Genomic DNA, 17,803 nt, shown 5'->3' with positions numbered 1-17,803 from the left:
GCAGTGCTTTCTAAGGCCCATTTGACTTCACTCTCCAAGATGTCTGGCTCAAGGTCAGCAACCACACTACCTGGGGTGTACGAGACCTCCATATCTTTCTGGTATAATTCCTCTGTGTATTCTTGCCACCTCTTCTTGATGTCTTCTGCTTCTGTTAGGTCCTTACCACTTTTGTCCTTGGTTATGGTAATCTTTGTACGAAATGTTCCTTTCATATCTCCAATTTTCTTGAACAGATCTCTGGTTTTCCCCATTCTATTGTTTTCCTCTATTTCTTTGCATTGCTCATTTAAGAAGACCCTCTTGTCTCTCCTTGCTGTTTTTTGGAAATATGCATTCAGTTTCCTGTATCTTTCCCTTTCCCTTTGTTAAGTTTATTTATGAACCTGTAAATAGCATCTAAAATTAGGAGTACATGGGCCAATGCTCTTTTTCCATGCTAGATGCTGAGTAACCAAAAGGGGGAGTGGCAAGTTGGAAGGAGAATAGAAGCAAAGGCCGCTGTCTAATTCTGAATTGAATATGACAGCTGAATATTGATTTAAAAAAATTTAAAAAGAAAAGCCAATTGCTTCCAAAACCTTCCTTGTTTTAGCAAACATCCTAGATAACCTGCAAAATAAGGGAGGGAAATACCAACACAAATTCTGGTGTTCCAGGCTACTTTGATCCTATGTAGTCTGTTTTTTATCCAATCCAACTGATTCATGCATGCCTGGTTAATTGGAAATAAAAAATGCCCTTCCTGGAACCATTGCTCTGCTTCTACAGCCTTCCAGTCCTATCATTGCTTTCTATATTCCCTTGTCTTTAAAGTAAAAGTAAGTATTTTGAAAGACCTGTTAATTGGCTATGGTATCCTTTGGATTTTTAAACGCCTAATCACACTACATCTCATGCACTCATGAGAACACCACTGTTCTCTAAGCTAATATTGCTAGCAACTCTGTATTGTAGTCCGCTATTTACATATTGATCCATCCACTTGATTAGAGTTTCTTCTAGAATGAACGCTAAGCAGCACTAAAAGGTAATTCCCTGCTCCAGTTGTGTGATCTGGGCATCTTCTGTGCGTGTAAAAAATCGAGGGAGAGAACTATCCCTACGTTTTCTGCTGAGAAGCCCTTACCTTGCACCCTTTCAGGACCATTGTCCATTTTGCACTCCTCAATATTCCAACTGAATAGACTGGCTTCATAAAGGAAGTGGCCTGCGCATCTCGCCTGGACAGCACTGGCTTCGGTGACGAACGCGGTTCATCTTGGGGTCAACAGCGAGTCCGGTCTGCCTGGATGCTTCCTCTCCTTTTCATCTTCGGCTGGGGAGGGCGAGCCCTCTGGTCACTTGCCGCCGAAACGGGACTACATTTCCCAGGCTCCTCCCCGGGACTTGAGCTCTGGGCCCAGGGGAGGGGCTGTCCTCTCCAGCCAAGTCGTAGGGGCGCCCGGGAAAATGCTTCGGGCCGGCGTCGGAGCTGCTGTTCGGCTCGCGGCTCCGGGCTGTGGGTCCACCGGAGCTGCCGCACGCGGGAAGCGGGGCTACGCCTCCGGGCAGGTGAGCTGGGGACACCCGCCTCTCCTCCCATTCGGCTGCAGGTGTGCGCTCGGAAGCCCGGCAACAGGCGAGCCTTGCGCGGAGTTGGAAGTGGCGTAGCGCGGCTGGCTCGCTCCGGGCATTCAGGGGAGCAACCGTCCCCTGGTGCCGGAGGGAAGGGGGCCAGGCGGGGAACTTTGGGTTGGAAGAGTTGCGCTCTGTTTTTCAAACGTTCACGACTGAAACGGGTCAACCGCACAACCTGCTTATTGTCACTGTTTTAAAGTCCGGGGGATATCTGAATTAATAGAAGGCAGTCCCAGAGCGCGTGCAGAGTGCATTGCTTTCGCACTAGCTCTCGAGCATCGGAGATTTCGTTCCCCCAGCATCTTTAGAAATGGAGCGTTGATCTTGGCCTGGTTTGAGGGGAGACCGGGTGATGAGAACAAGGGATCTCCTTGGAGACGGAAAAGGCTGAGGAGCCCCGACAGAGCCCTCGCCCGCCCGCCCGCTCACCCCTCGCGTCCTTTTGGTTGAGTCGGGGGCGGGCGCAGTTCCCTGAGCATTCTAATGGCGAGGGGGCAATTACCCAGCGGATGCTTCTAAAGAAAGAGTTTACAGTAGAAAGTAAGATGCTATTCTCAGCATTAAGCACTTGGGCTGTAGTAGTAGTGGCTTCTCCAACAAAGTTCTTCCCTGGTGGTGACCCAATAATTTCCTGTTATGAAGCTGGAAATGCCGGGCGTGAATGGAGGAAGAAACCTTCCATATGTGGGGGTTGGAGTGCCAGAGTCTCCCCTGCTGAACCCCTTGATCAATACCGGTTCTGTGCGGGGAAACAGCAACATTTTGCCCGGTGACAGATGCTCACCACAGCCACTGTCGTGAACAGGGAGGGTGCTAAATAGCAAATGGGATTCCTTTGGAGAGCATGGTGACTGTCTCCCAACTATGCAGGCCAGAGCTTAGGCAGGTGGGAAAGTGAGACAGGAAAGCCTTTGCAGACCTGCAAGAGGGGGTTGGGTACAAAGGGCAAGCAGCTTTATTTTCCTCTTGACATTGGACTTCTGATAAAGCGCTAAGCAAACAAGCACTAATCACAAAGGTCAGAGGTAGCTTAGAGACCAGAGCCACCCCTTGTTCCAATAGGAAAAAAAGTTTGGTCCCTGGGGCTGGCTCTCATCTAGGAGGTGATGGGTCCACTCTCCAGGGCAGCTGGAGGTCAGTGTCTAGCCTTTGAGGCCACCCAGGTCTGCACACATCCATGCTTAATAGGTATAAGTTGGGAGAAGGGCAGGATGTTCTTCCTTCTGATGCGGCCAGGGTTGGGAATGGCAGTGGTGTGACTGATAATGAGTCCTGGTTGCCCATCTCAAGACTGCTGACGTTTAGATGATCTCAGATATGTTGTTGGCACCTGCCAGTCAGAACATACTTTGCCTTCCTCTGCAGGAGAGCCTAAAGCAGACGCCCCTCTATGACTTTCACCGGCACCATGGTGGGAAGATGGTGGCCTTTGCCGGCTGGAGCCTCCCAGTGCAGTATACGCACAGCCACCTGGAGTCCCACCTGCACACCCGCCAGCACTGCTCGCTCTTCGATGTGTCTCATATGCTGCAGGTAATGCTGGAGGAAGCCAAAGGTCATTGAAGTTCCAGCCTTTCCGCTGTGGGGTCATCAACTCTTCAGCAGTGGGGCAGTGGTCAGTTTTGAACTGCAGGAGCTCACCATGACAGCCCTCCTAGCCCACCCCACCCCCACCATACACACCAAGAGAGTCTGCAGCTAGATCCCCAATCATAATCCACAAATGTGGGCAGCTGTGTTGGTCCCAAAGAGCATCACTACATAGCATAAAACTCAGCTGACAATCTGAGATTCGTGAACTGGCAAAGGGTGGTGTGGTAATAAACATGCTGGACTTTGGCTGGGGTGACCTAGGTTCACATCCCTGATGGTTCACTGGGTAGCCTTGGACCAATCAGTGAGTTAAGCCAACTTAACAAAGGAATTATACCCCATGCTCGATCTGTCCTTTCATAAGGCAACTCCCGTTTTAGGCATGACCAATATGTGTGGGATCACACACATGCACACTGCGCCAAACCCAAAAGTGACCCAGAAATGTCATGAAGACATCACTGAAACGTCACTCAAAGGGCAGAATGGGGTGTTTGCAGGCTTTTTCAATGGGTTTCTGATTTCACACAATTTCACGCAATGGCCCGGAATGCAATGCCCTGCATAAATGGGGGGGGGGGAGCCTGTAGTATGTTGGTTAGGATTATGTTTTTATTTCTGATACACATTTTGTGTGTTTATATCCTGCTATACATCTGATAAATGGAAGAATAATAAAGCCCAACTATACCGTGCCAAAGCAACAGCCAGGCTTGGATGTTTTGTTCAAGTGTGCTGTCCTTGGTCCTGCATAGCACCCTGGTGATGTGAGGTGACTCTCTCTTTTACAGACTAAAGTGTTTGGCAGAGATCGGATTAAATTCATAGAGAGCCTAGTAGTTGGGGACATAGCAGAGCTGAAGCCTAATCAGGTATGTTGGAGCCCAATGGGTTACACCCTCGGTGGGAAACCTTCAGCCCTCTGGATCTTGTTGAACTCTCATCAGCCCCAATCATCATAGCTAAGAGTCAGGGATGACGGGAGTTGTAGTCCAGTCCAGCACCACAGGATTCCCATTCATTAGGTTGCACACAAGTGTAACACAATGGGTGGCATGCTGAATGTGAATGTGGGACATTCAAATCCACTTCAAATCCATCAGCTGGGTGATCTTGAACAAATCACTGTTGCTCAGTGGGCCACCCTATAGTATGGATGGGAGAGGGGAATGATGTGAAGAACTACATATTGACACTTTTCCTGCACCATTATGCGATGACAGGACACAGATCTAAGTAAAAGTAATACTTTTATAGGGCTTTTCTATAAGATTGAAGTGTTACTTAAATGCATTTAATTCATTGCATGATACCCCTGCAAACTGTAATCTAGTACTAGTAAAACACTGTTTCCATTTAATGGATGAGGGGGTGAGATGGAGATAACCGTGCTTCCTGGGGATAGCTATATAACCATTGTCCTTCCCTTTAAAATAGAAAAAGGGAAAAACGAAAAGAGGATGAATAGCAGGAGTCGAACACTCGGCATTCAAATAATTTAAGGTTCACAAAATGGCCAGACATTTACATTGTCTAGCTGCACTTCACCTCTTGTTTGAAAATAATAGAGGTGGTGGCTTTGTGAAAGAGAAGAGTGAAGAGATCACTGCAGAAATCACTTTTTGTAGTGACGCACAATTACGTAGGCATGAGGGAGAGAATCATATAATCATTGAGTTGGAAGGGACCCCTGAGGATCATCTCGTCCAACCCCCTGCAATGCAGGAATCTCAGCTAAATCATCCATGACAGATGGCCATCCAACCTCTACTTAAAAACCTCCAAGGAAGGAGAGTCCACAAACTCCCCAGGGAGTCCGTTCCACTGTCTAACAGCTCTTACTGGCAGAAAGTTCTTCTTCATTTTTAGTTGCTTGTTCCTCGCGAGGTCACAGACACTGGCCAATATGGGTTTGCATGTCTTAATACAACTGTATTCCACATTGCCATCACAAAACAAGGGATCTACCATACAGAGGGAAATTATTATGACTCTTTATTATTATTACTGCATGTCTGCCAAAGCCTGCCTTCTGCTACACGGTAGCCACTCTTGGCAACCAGTAACTAAATTGCACTTTACTTTCAGGGCACTCTGTCTCTGTTCACAAATGAAAGAGGAGGCATCCTGGACGATTTGATTGTGACCAGCACCTCAGATCAGCACCTCTACGTGGTCTCCAATGCAGGTTGCAGGGACAAGGATTTTGCCCTCATGAAGGTATGTGTTTCTCACCATCCAATCCTATAGGGAATAGAATAGATGGTAGGCGGCAGCAGAAACACAGACAATAGTTAGGTAGTTCCAATCCTTTGGGAAGCTTGAACTTTGTCCCTTGCTGCAGAGGATGCTGGACTCAATTAGAGAGAGAATGGGATGGAAGAGAGGAATATGCCTTCCCCCACCCCCAAGTGGGTCATGACCTTGCTGCTCTCTGTTTCTGCTTGCAGAACAAGATGAAGGAAATGAAAGCAGCTGACTGCGATGTGGACTTGGAAGTGTCAGACAACGCTTTGCTTGCTCTGCAAGGTAAAGATTGTGTACCTGTGATAACTGCCCCTACAGGCAAAATACCCAGGCATTTGCCTTAAGAGAATGCACAGAACTGCTGCTTAATTGCTTTGATACAGTAGCATCTCCCAGACCAATCAATAGCCTTACTGTTGATCTTCCTGGGATAGCTGATCCCATTGTCCAAAGCCTTGCCCACTTCCACCAACTCTTTTTATTTATTTATTTGCATCTTTAGGCTCATTGGGCAGCAAGGCCAGCTTGTTGCTAGCTGGTGTGGTACTGACTTGCCTAGGGCCTTTGAATATGACAAACGCACTTTCCCCTGTGCTGCTCTGCACCCATAAGAACCCAAGGGCCCTGCTACATCTGATAGTCCATTTCATCCAACACCGTGTTCTTACCAGTGGCCCAGCCTACAATTTCTAGGAAACTTAGAAACAGGTTAGGGTGGCAATAGCCCTTTTCTTTGTCCCCAGCATCTGATACGCAGAGGGGACAGGACTGGCCCTATCATTAGGCAGAGTGAAGCAGCTTTCCCAGCAAGCAGATCCTGAGGGCAGGGAGCAACAGCAAGGGGTTAAATGGCAGAGACATATAGGTACACCAGGACAAGATAGAGCCCTTCTGCCATTCCATGTGGGGATGGAACCAGGGACCACCTGATTCCTTATATCTCTGTCCAGTCACTAAGGTCTTTAGGGAGTGGGATGTTACCTTGGCAATGATGTGCTTTGGCTGAGATCAGCAAGGGCAATACCCTCTATGTGGCTGAGCCCATTCAGCTTGAAATGCCCAATTCCTTCCTCCATCATTTAACTGGGACTTATTGAACCTTCTTTTGGTGGGGGTGGGGAGCCTAATGAACTAACACCTCTTCAAGCTCATAGCCATCCCCCTTCTTCCTTCTACCAGGTCCTGCCATGACCCGAGTGCTACAAGCTGGGGTGTCAGACAACCTGTCTAAGCTGCCCTTCATGACCAGTGCAGTGATGAGTGTCTTCGGAGTGCCAGGCTGCAGGGTCACCCGCTGTGGCTACACAGGCGAGGATGGCGTAGAGGTACATGGTCAGGGAATGGGATGCGGGTGGCGCTGTGGTCTAAACCACTGAGCCTCTTAGGCTTGCTGATCAGAAGGTCGGCGGTTTGAATCCGCACGACGGGGTGAGCTCCCATTGCTCTGTCCCAGCTCCTGCCAACCTAGCAGTTCAAAAGCACACCAGTGCAAGTAGATAAATAGGTACCACTGCAGCGGGAAGGTAAACGACGTTTCCGTGCGCTCTGGTTTCCGTCACGGTATTCCGTTGTGCCAGAAGAGGTTTAGTCATGCTGGCCACATGATCTAGAAAGCTGTCTGTGGACAAACACCGGCTCCCTCAGCCTGAAAGCGAGATGTGCACCACAACCCCATAGTCACCTTTGACTGGACTTAACTGTCCATGGGTCCTTTACCTTTACCTTTACACGGTCAGGGCTCGGCTCAGCCAACCAAAAAGAGGTGGGAGGAGCAGGAGCACTGATGTTGTGCACTGAGAAGCGAGAAGCTATTTCAGGCTGGGAGGGCAGCGTATTGATAAAGAAGGGGGTTATTGAATGAGGTTGGCTGGGGCGAGAAGGGTGTCAGTCAAGCCTAGACATAGCCTCAGATTGAGCTAGAGTGCAGGATTAGGCCAGGTGACCTGATGTTGGGAATGGGGGTGGGGGGGGGGAAGGGTGGCAAAAATCACACTGACCAAATCACTGTGCTCTTCTGTACCCAGATCTCTGTGCCTGCAAGCCGAGCTGTGGAGCTGGCTGAGCTGCTGCTTAAGGACTCCACTGTGTGGCTGGCAGGACTCGCAGCCCGGGACAGTTTGCGCTTGGAGGCAGGTCTGTGTCTGTATGGGAACGACATTGATGAGAGCACAACCCCTGTGGAAGCCAGTCTGATATGGACCCTTGGTAGGTGCCAGCTGCAATTCTTGATTTCTCTCCCTGCCCTGCCTGCCTACCCATTGACATTCCTGGCCAATATCAAGTAGGCAAAAAGTCACCCATTCCTGCACCCCAGACCAGAGTTGACTGGGCCTGGAACAAGAGTGTTTTTTGGCAATGGGAGAGAAGCTGCACTAGACCTTCAATGGTGATGGGCCACTATGTGGTGAGGGTAATTTGGACCACACACGGGGGGAATTCTTGTTCTGTTGGCCTTAACACCTTATTTCCAATTGCTTATCAGGGAAACGCCGCCGTGCTGCCATGGATTTCCCAGGTGCATCAATCATACTGGCCCAAATCAAAGAGAAGCCCAAAAGGAAACGTGTGGGGCTGACTTCTTCAGGGCCTCCCATCCGGCAGCACATGCCCATTCTCAGCCCAGAGGGCAAGGCCATTGGTAGGTTCTCCAAGCTTCTCTGAGTACTGTCTAGGAAGATGACACACCAGCCCTCTGCTACAATAAGCACCCCAATAAGCATGGAATACTTGGGGTGCAGGCAATGATGTTTGGTGAACAGCTTTGTTTAGAACCAGCAGCCTTGTACCCCGTGTTGCTCATGAATTCTTGGAAACAAAACCAGTGCAGTTTTGAAAGGCTGCCCATCATTTTGCTTCAAAATTGTGTCCATTTATATATGAACATGATTGAAAACCTGCTCCTTGATCTCTCAAACCACCATGCAAAATTTGGGTAAGGTGTATTGATAAGGGTCCAAAGGTGTAGGGGACAAAGCTTTCAAAATATATAGTAGATTTGCTTCTATGAACTCCCTGCCCCTTTCAGGCGGCAGAGTAGTACATTCTAGTAAGTGAAGCTCATTGAAGATTATTGCAGAATGCAGCCTTTTAGAGGTGTTCTATTGGAACTGCATACAGAAAGCAGCAACAAACCGACTGGCGGTATGTGGTCTCCATAGTTTGTTTGCGTTCTTCTTGTCCTTAGTGGATCATTAAAGGGCATAGCTGCCAAGTTTTCCCTTTTCTCGCGAGGAAGCCTATTCAGCATAAGGGAATTTCCCTTAAAAAAAGGGATAACTTGGCAGCTATGTTAAAGGGCCATGCATGTTAATTGCTCTTAGGGCCATTGGTGTGTGTGGAAAACTAGGCTCTCTACCCTACCTATAGAAATTGGGAAGAAGTTGCATTTTTGGCAGCAATTTTTATTGATCATTTAATGCATAAATGTTTGCTATTGATAAATGATCTGTCCATTCCTCCATGTACTAGGTGAGGTTACCAGTGGCTGCCCTTCCCCCTGTCTGCAGAAGAACATCGCCATGGGATACGTAGAGAGTGACTACAGCAAACTGAGCACAGCCCTCACTGTAGAAGTGAGGAAGAAGAGCTGCCCTGCTCTAGTGACCAAGATGCCATTTGTAGCCACCAATTACTATACAGTGAAATAGGCTACTGCTGGCATAGGCTTTCAGTTTTGTATTCTGGCCTGCCTATAAAGAGCCCCTCAATTTCATTAGGGCTCTGCCACAAAGATGGTTACTGAAAAGAAAACAGCCCTAAAAAGAGAGAAACTACTTCAGGGGATGCCGGGGACATTAACAACTAAAGAGGCAGGCAACTGAGCAAGACTTGACGACATGCTCCAGTCTCATCTGCCTCTTGGCCTATTGCTGATAGCAGAAAGATCCCAATGACTTGATCTCCAGAACTCCACCACCACCACCCTTTTGCATTTATCCCCAAATATTAAAAAGTCCTTGAATTTTCTCCTGCCCTTTTCAATCTGCTCCTTTTCTTGAAATGGTCTGATGCATGCTCAGCTAGAAGCAGGAAGAAGACCCTTACATTGCAACAAAAGTAAAGAACAAGCTTCTTGGTTTATTCCTTCTATTTCCCATATGATGTAGGCTCAGCGCATTCATTTTACCACTTTGGTTTTCTCCCTGTAGTGTAGGGGAAGAAAGATGTACTTGCTACTTCTCAAAAAAGTGAAATCATGCCCTGATGTGGGCTTCTCCTTCCAAATAATGTTTATACCAATGAATAGTTAGCCAAAGGCCTGTTCTTCCGACTATTTTTCTGGAGGGGGCATATTTAAATAGTGTTTCAGCTTGAGCAAACCCCTTTGTTTTCTTACTGCCATCTAGCCTGGAAGATTCAGAACTACATTTGAAGGAACCATTTTTTACTTTGGATGCTGAAGACACTAATATTGAGAGCTGCTATGAACTGCTCCACATAAATAGAGAAAATACTTTTTGTGCAGCAGCTATCTTGGGGAAATAGTATGTATTTATATGCATCTCAAGGAAATTTTCAAACAGTACAAAAAAAACTTAGGAGAGGTGTTCCTTTTGCATTGTTTTAAAACCTTGAGTGAAGACATTTTGATCGAACTGAAAAAGCATGTCAAAACAAAAAGATCTTCAGTTGTTTATGGAAAGTACAGATAGCGGGCACCTATCATATTTGAGCAGGAATGCTGTTCAACAGAGGCAGTAGCTTTGCTCTGAGTGACTTCAGAGCAAACTGATATTTTGGAATTTTAAAGTATTTTGGTTTAAAAGTAAATACAAAAAAACCCCTAATCTATATTCTGCATATGTACACAAGTACTCAACAGCTATTGCAATAAGAGTCAAGACTATATTCAATTTTTCCATCACTCTTTTATAACCCATGCATCAAACCCATACATTACACACAACCAGGGAATATGAGGGCAGTGGCTGGTAAAATAGAGGGATGCTCAATATCACATCAGCAGCTCCAGCATTACATAGCTACAGAACACATACAATCACCTGACTCCTCCAGGGAATGAGCACCAAGAAGTATGATTTCGGAGCAGAACTATTTTAGAACTAGTAAACTCTAAGATAGTCATTGGTACAGATTGCAAAATCTGACTAGGGGCAGGGAACCAGCAAGGGTTTGAATCTGTCAGACTAAGCAAGTCTCTGTAGCTTTCAATCTTTACACAAGATTGGGGATGCTTAGCAAAGAGCAAATTAAGCTCAGCCAGCTGGAGAAATAATTTCTTCATCAGCCCTGGCGTCTGCGTCTCTTACGAGTTGAGGCCAGTTCAAGGCAAGGGAAATCCAAGCACCACTGCAGAAAGAAACAAGTTCCAGGCCAGCGATGGGTTTGACGTCACATTGAAGAGAGGCAGGCTTGAGGTCAGTCTGCAAAATAACTTGTGGCAGAAGAAGAAGAAGAAATGCAGACAGCTTAATGAAGGGGGGGGGGGAACTGCAGCTTCCCAACCTGAGTAGAGCAATCCTGAGACTCAGTACTTGGTTAAATGGACGGACAGGAACAGTTTTCACAGCACCAGCGTTGACCAGCAGCTCAGGCCACAGGATGAGAGAAAGGGCGACTATAGCTGCTGTCTCCTCAGCACTGAAAGAGCGAGGCCTCTGGGCAGGTGGGCGTCAGCATCCTCTATGCTCCTAGAGCAGCAGGAGCTTGGCTTAGTAACCTCTGCCATCACTCCCGATGCGTTTTCATACTCTCATTACCTGAACTCTCCCTGAAAGAAAACAGACCGAAACTTTAAAGTAAATCACGAGTTAACAGGGATTACAGATCCTGTATTCCTGCAGCATCAGATCCCCACGGGCACCGATTCCACCACCTGGAGGGGCTGGAAGGCAATGGATAAATCAACTCACCACATTGAGAAGTGTGAGGATCCATCTGGTGTCCCTCCATTCTGCCCTCCTGGACCTGGGAAGGAGAAGAGAATATTGTTAGTCAGGTAGACTTCTCACCTGGCAGTCCTTTGACTCCAAGTAGATCAGTGGCGGCTGCAAATCCCGCTTCCCTTGCCAACACAATTCGAAATCAAAGGAAATGTAAACAATACTGAGTCAGGTGAAGCAATGGGATGGCCTGCTATAAGACCCCTTCCTATATTCCTAGACACATGAGAGGATATATAGTTTAATCCCGACAATTAACTGATCTTTCAGGAATGCTTTGATGGTGTTTCCTGCTTGGCAGGGGGTTGGACTGGATGACCCTTGTGGTCTCTTCCAATTCTATGATTCTATTATCGTTCTTTTGAAAAGTTTTGACAAAAAAGATTACCAAGAAAAGTATGTAACGGATGAAAATAAAAATTAATGTCAGTCAGTTATTCCAAAAGTCTTCCCAAATTAACATGATCTCAGTTTTTGACAAGAGAAAGGTTGGATAGTAAAGGCCATTTTTAATATGATTTTTTTTTAGTCCAGTTCACACAAACTTTATTAAATTAAAGCAATTAGATTTAAGGTGAATGTCCCATTGAAGGCAGTAGAACTAAATTGGCTTAAATCCAGGCACTGGTTAAACCAGTTAGTGGTTTGCAGTCATAAGCTTCTGTGACATTTGTCTTTGACACATGACTCTAACTTGGGTGCGGGGAACAAAACAGATGTTGAAAGAGGTGGAAAACATACTACAAATATTGCAAACATATGTTGCAAATATGGTGTAGTACGTTTTCCACCTCTTGCTCAAGACATATGCCTCAAAACAACTCTAGGGTGGAGAATAAGCACAGTTACTTGTTTGGGAGCCACTTTATACTGTAGGTTCCAAAAACAAATCACAGCAGAATACAAATCACACACCATTATTTCATACAAGAAAAATGTTTAAGCAGCTCGTGTCATTATTATGCATCCCAGCAGTTGAGGAGGATACGTAGAAGAAATACTCTTATTCAAGCACCCAGCAGTCTCTGTCAAGTATTACAAAAGGAAGGAGAGTCTTTCTGAAGGTGTATTTAGGGGATCTGCTTGTTGAGCTTTTTTTTAATGGGGCAGGCTTCTCCTTATGTGCATTGGAGGGGCAACTGCCTCCCCCCCCCACACCACTATGCCCATGGGGTCCCTGATGTCAGCAGAGAGTAACCCAGGTAAACAATTGCATCTGGGTGCCATGTTGTCTCTGCACATAGCAAAGCACCTTTCAAGACTTGCTCCCCATCTACTATCTCACCAGGGACAGTTTAGGACCTGGATGGTATCCAGTTACTGTACTGTACAATTCTGGAGTCAGTGAGCAGCAGTATAGGTAGAACTGGTATTCAGTGTGGCACTAGGAACAGTGCCCAGCACGGCTGCTGTTGCGGCCCAACATGACAGGACAAAAAGGGCCATCTAACAGACTTGGACGATAACAGAATTGGCCAGCAACTACGGTAGTTTTAGAAAAGGCCACTTCGAAGAGAGGATGGGCTATCAAACCAGATGGGGCCCCCACTGTGTAGAATAGTTGCAACAAGAGCTTGGCAGCCATCTCCAAAGACCATCATTTCTTTCTTTTCTTTCTTAGTCTTAAAAGTGGTCTGTCTCCAAGTCCAGTTGCCACGGTTCAGCAAATATGCGCCTGCATCACAACCGGGGCCGCCACTGTTAATGCATAAGGAGAAGGGGATGCATTTGGTTTGGGGACTGCACGCCTCGGGTACTGACCCTTAGCAACCTGCAAGGTCGAGGCTGTTCGAAAGGACACAAGAGAGCCAGGAGAAGAAGCGCGAGGCGTAGCCACGGGGTAGGAAGCGAAAGCGGAGCAGCAACACAGAGGCAGCTACCCCGGAGTGGGGATTATGCCGAACCGAGAGGAAGCGCTGGGTGGGTCACGCGAGGTAAACAAAGAAGGCGGCGGCGGCGGCGGCGGCGGCCGCCTCCGAAGGCAACCCTACCTTGCCGGTAGTAGAGGCCCGTGACGGTGTTGCCGTAGACCCGCCAGGCCACCTGGATGCCGAGCAAGCTCACCAGCAGCCAGAGCAGGAGCAGCTGGAAGAGGGCGGCGCGCAAGTCCTGGGCCTCCCAGTCCGACATGAACTCCTGCCCAAGCCAAGTGAAAGCCCGCAGCGCCTTCGTCGGCACCTCCCACTCCGCGGGTCCAGAAGCAGCAGCAGCCGCCGCAGCAGCCACCGCCTCCTCCGCCGTGGCCGCCGCCATCCCACTCGGTCTCGGTCCCACCCGACGCGCAAAGGCGGCGGGAGAGAGAGAAGCTCTGCGCCACAAGCCCCGGGGAAACTGTCAGCGGCGCCGCGCGTGCGCCCCAGGGAAAGACCCAGGCCCCGCCCCGCGCGGCTCTCTTCCCGCCTCCAGTTCTCTCTCCCTCCCACCCTGCCTGCTTCGCTTTTTCCACAGGGTGCGTTTACTCGGGTGCAAGTCTCCGTTATGCTCAATGGGGCTTTCTTCCTGGTGCAGATCTGGTTAGGATCTTACCCTTATAACCTGATCCCGTCCTATTTTGCCCACCAGTAGCTTCATTCCCCTCCCCGCCCGCTTTCAAAGAGGTTCAGGTGAAATGGGCACAGGGCTGAGTTGCACAGCTTTCCCGATATATTGTTATTTACTTTTGCTTGCTTGCGGCATTTGCAACTTAGGCATCAACTTTCAGGCCCGGCATGAGCTAGCTCGCGAAGGAGAAGAAGGCGGGCCGCGACGAGGGAAGGCGTGACTCCGGCAGGTGCTGTATAATCTTAGGAAACTCTGCTCGAAAGAAAGCACCACGCTACCGTGAAGCAACGCCCCCGACGCTCTGTGAGAACCTTTTGAAACTTTTCCTGAAAAGGCTTCGCTATTTTTCGTAGCCAGGGGTGAAAACTTGAATAAAATATTGTGGGGGGCCCAAGATAAGCCCCGTCCCGCACAATCGATCACATGACGTAGCGCACACACACTATTTGAATTGGAATACCCATCAATTGTGGGGCGCGGCCCTCTCAAATAATTTATTGCAGGGGCCGAAGCCCCCACGGCCCCTAGGAGTTGGCTCCTATTTTCGTAGCTGTTTTTTGAGATCTGCTGCCAGTCAGTGTAGAGAGCAGCACACTGACCTATGTGGACCTACATATGGTGGAAGCGCACCCGGTTCATGAACCAGGAGATAACTGGAAATCAAGCAGATCTGGACCACCAGTTTAATGAAAGTACAAAGCCGCTACCGGGAGACCCTCCCGCAGCCAGACTATCTCGGCTGCGTCTGGGTTTTGACTCTCTTTTCTCCCCGCCCCTTGATTCAAGGGCTGCAGAAATCTACTCATACTGCTTCGGTTTCAGAGTAGGACTAGGAAGGAAATAAAACAATAATAAACGTGGGCAATGACCATTCTAAATACAGTACTGTACTGCCTTCAATTCCTGCTCAAAGTTGCTGCAAAGAAACAGCCACCGCTGCGCCATCCCCTGGCTGCCGGGAGAAGACCTTGTTTCTCACTTTCACTTTCGTTTACTCCGTTAGGGAGGGAGAAGCCAGACTTTGATGGGTTGGAGAGGATCCTCAGCGGGGTTGTCCTAAACTTTGAGGCGCTTGAGTCTTTGCGTTAGAGCCCCAAGTTCAGGTGAGGCTTTAATTTCCCCTTGGAAAATAACATTTATATTCTTTCGGGGTGGTGCTGCAAGTGAACAATATAGCATTTTATCCTTACAAGCAATAACAAAACGTGGAATAAAAGGTAAGCTGTTGAGATTCCTGCGTCAAAGGGGGTTGGACTTGGGGTCCATTCCAACTCTACAGTTCTATGATTCAATGAAAAGAAAACAATGACACATGTCAATATGAAAAGCCAGTCCTGAGATGTCTATGTTATGCAGGTAAGTATAATTGCATTTCTGCATTTAATCAGGAAGACCATATTTCTCGCCAGGAGTAGGTTGTTATCTGAAACATAAGAAATGACAATCCACCAGGTAGCATAGAAATGCTCTACAGGTTCTTCACCTTTCATAAGGCAAAGTTTATGAGTTATCTTCTTGGTGATTACAGTATTCCATATGTTTTCATACCATGGTTGAAGGGATAAGCCATGCAGATTCTCCCAATTTTGAGCTATAGACAATCTAGTGGCTACCATGGGCGTTGCCAGGATTTTGGCTATGCCCATGGCTGCTACTAAGAACCAAGTTGCAGTAATGAGCATTTATTTTAAGGCGAAAAAGAAATATGAATTATGTGGTGTTCTGCTGCAGTGCCTCTTGTGGGCACTGAGGGATTGCAGATCTGGAAGAACTCCGAAAAAGCAGCCTTTCTCATGCTTTGCTTTGCGGGTGCTGCACTTACACACTAGGATGACTCCCTTCTCTGTTTGGTTTCTCGTTCGTGTTACCTGGTCAGGTTTGGGCTAAACTAAGATGTGGCAGCGACACACAGAAAGGTGGATTTCACACATCAATTTTGTGGCTACGTTCAGGCTGCTGTGGTTATTTATTTTATTTATTTATTAGATTTGTATACCTCCCTTCATCTGAAGATGTCAAGGTGGTTCACAGCATAAAAGATCGGTCCCATTTACCTTGATATTATTCCTTCTGAGTAGACATGCACAACATTGCACTGTCCATTGCACACACATACTGTACACCCACTCACACACATGAGGGCAACGTTTTATCTCCACTGTATGCCTCTGAGTGGCTTTTGTTGGGAATTGCAGGTGGGAGACTGTTGTTGTGTTTGGGTCCTGCTTGCAGGCTACCCACGGAAATCTGTTTGGCTACTGTGAGAACAGGATGCTGGAATAGATGGGCCAATGGCTTGCCTTGCAGTTCCCAACAACTGGTATTCAGAGGCATGATGCTTCTGGCTGTGGAAGCAGAAAGGAATTTACTCAATAGATGCCTCAGCTTTTTGTTTCTGATGGGCAGGAGCAGAATGAGTGCCTCAAAGAGCCTTCCTGAGATCGACGAGGACCTGTACTCTCGCCAATTGTAAGTCTTGCAACACATTACATAAAAGCATTCTAGCTGAGCCGAAAAGGGATATCGACCAGGATCACCTCCACACCTCTACTGTTTTTTTGAGATGGGATTCAACAGCATACTGGGAACTTAGGTTTGTCCAATTAAAGTGGATTAAAACACCCAGGCCCAAGAAATCCACTGTAACAACAATCAGACTTCTTGCAGTTAGGAAAGTGATGGGGAAATACACTAAAAAGTGTGGAATAATGATTGACTGATGGGAGGGCGCAAAACCACCACAGTCGCCACCACAAACGAATCAGGATGAATGCTCATTCACATATAACCCCCACAAAAATCAGAACTAATTATAAGCAAAGAGCAGACATTGTATAATCTGTATACCATCCTTGTGCATGGAGATCGGGATGCATGCTCAATAAACAGATTGTCAGGAGGAGGCCTGGGTGGCTGAAAATGATCACAGTGCTATGACGGGGGCAAGATGGTACAGAGTAAGCAGTGATATGAATGTATTTTGTTGGGGAAATATGGCAGACTAAGCTGAACAAAGGTATGAGTGATGGGGGCCACATACCCTACTTGGCAGAGAACCATCCTCTAGTTGATTGTGTTGCTGTTTGAAGACACATCCAGGCTAATGGTAAAGACCTGAAGTTGCCTATCATCAGTTAGTACCTAGCTAGCAGACCAAGCAAGTATGCAAGTCACCTTGGTCTAGTTAAATTAACTTGTTTCTAGTTAAATTACAACGATTATCTCTAATTCTGCTGCCAGTGCCACAGGTGTGTTTTTTATCATAATAGATGCCAACAAACAAAAGTCTGAAATAAAATCAATAAAACATCAGCATGCAAGTGTGCAAGTTAGAATAATTCCTTCCAGTAGTGGATACAGTCAATGCCATTCCAGTCCATCACCAGACTAACATGGAAAATTCTCAGTCTTCAAGATCAGGGTCCCCCGGGTCCAGGCATGAAGTCCCAGAGCAATAGTTTCACAAGAACAGTCAGCCCATGAGCCAAACACATATTTGCATTTCTGAGGGGCGATAGCTTTGTTTCAGACTGTGAAAGGACTCAATCAAGCAGTGTCAAATGGCAAAAAATATATTGTATGCTTCCTTACCTCTTAATACCCACTGGTGGCGATGTGTTAGTCATTCAGCCACTGCTATACTCCATATACTCCAATACCATAAGTCCAGGTCCAAACCCTCCACTGTCTTCCAGCTTTGTACAATGGCTAACTCCACTGTAATACCCAGGAACAGTAGCAAATATTTGGATGCATGTGTAAATTGTAATTTTCAAAACATGTTCAAAAGGAACAATGAGAAATTCACCTGCTAATTCAAAATGGTTGACATTTTCCGCATTGCTGCAGACCAAAAATGTACCACTGTTGGACATTCCCACCACATATGCATGTATGTG

At 47.2% G+C, this 17,803-nt stretch overlaps 3 protein-coding genes across 7 annotated transcripts in view; 2 read left to right on the top strand and 1 right to left on the bottom strand.

Annotated features, from left to right (window-relative positions):
• Positions 1-1,240: 1,240 nt before the first annotated feature.
• On the top strand, positions 1,241-9,426 carry AMT (aminomethyltransferase). The gene is made up of 9 exons (XM_035105937.3): positions 1,241-1,554; positions 2,986-3,153; positions 4,005-4,085; positions 5,302-5,433; positions 5,664-5,742; positions 6,640-6,785; positions 7,485-7,665; positions 7,943-8,098; positions 8,929-9,426. The coding sequence occupies exons 1-9, from the start codon at positions 1,453-1,455 to the stop codon at positions 9,105-9,107; spliced, it is 1,224 nt and encodes a 407-aa protein (XP_034961828.2). The 5' UTR covers positions 1,241-1,452; the 3' UTR covers positions 9,108-9,426.
• Positions 9,427-10,308: 882 nt separating this feature from the next.
• TCTA (T cell leukemia translocation altered) lies at positions 10,309-13,696 on the bottom strand. The gene is made up of 3 exons (XM_035105938.3): positions 13,355-13,696; positions 11,334-11,388; positions 10,309-11,191 (listed from the first exon to the last, which is right to left on the bottom strand). The coding sequence occupies exons 1-3, from the start codon at positions 13,614-13,616 to the stop codon at positions 11,149-11,151; spliced, it is 360 nt and encodes a 119-aa protein (XP_034961829.1). The 5' UTR covers positions 13,617-13,696; the 3' UTR covers positions 10,309-11,148.
• A 471-nt stretch (positions 13,697-14,167) lies between these two features.
• Positions 14,168-17,803, top strand: part of UBA7 (ubiquitin like modifier activating enzyme 7) — a 51,047-nt gene continuing 47,411 nt past the window's right edge. Inside the window, exons 1-3 of one of the 5 annotated variants that reach the window (XM_088662130.1) lie at positions 14,168-14,207; positions 14,908-15,007; positions 16,311-16,373. In XM_088662130.1, coding sequence (XP_088518256.1) covers positions 16,318-16,373 — 56 coding nt within the window. In that variant the 5' untranslated portion in view covers positions 14,168-14,207; positions 14,908-15,007; positions 16,311-16,317. Of the gene's footprint in view, positions 14,208-14,907; positions 15,122-16,310; positions 16,374-17,803 lie in introns of those variants that run through there. The other 4 variants (XM_088662129.1, XM_088662128.1, XM_060271574.2 and 1 more) reach the window with 4 other exon arrangements.

This window comes from Zootoca vivipara, chromosome 2, assembly GCF_965207765.1.
Source record: "Zootoca vivipara chromosome 2, rZooViv2.hap1.1, whole genome shotgun sequence".
Classification (NCBI taxonomy): domain Eukaryota; kingdom Metazoa; phylum Chordata; class Lepidosauria; order Squamata; family Lacertidae; genus Zootoca; species Zootoca vivipara.
The sequence above is the reverse complement of the archived record's forward strand: the minus strand, read 5'-3'. Positions and strand labels throughout refer to the sequence as shown.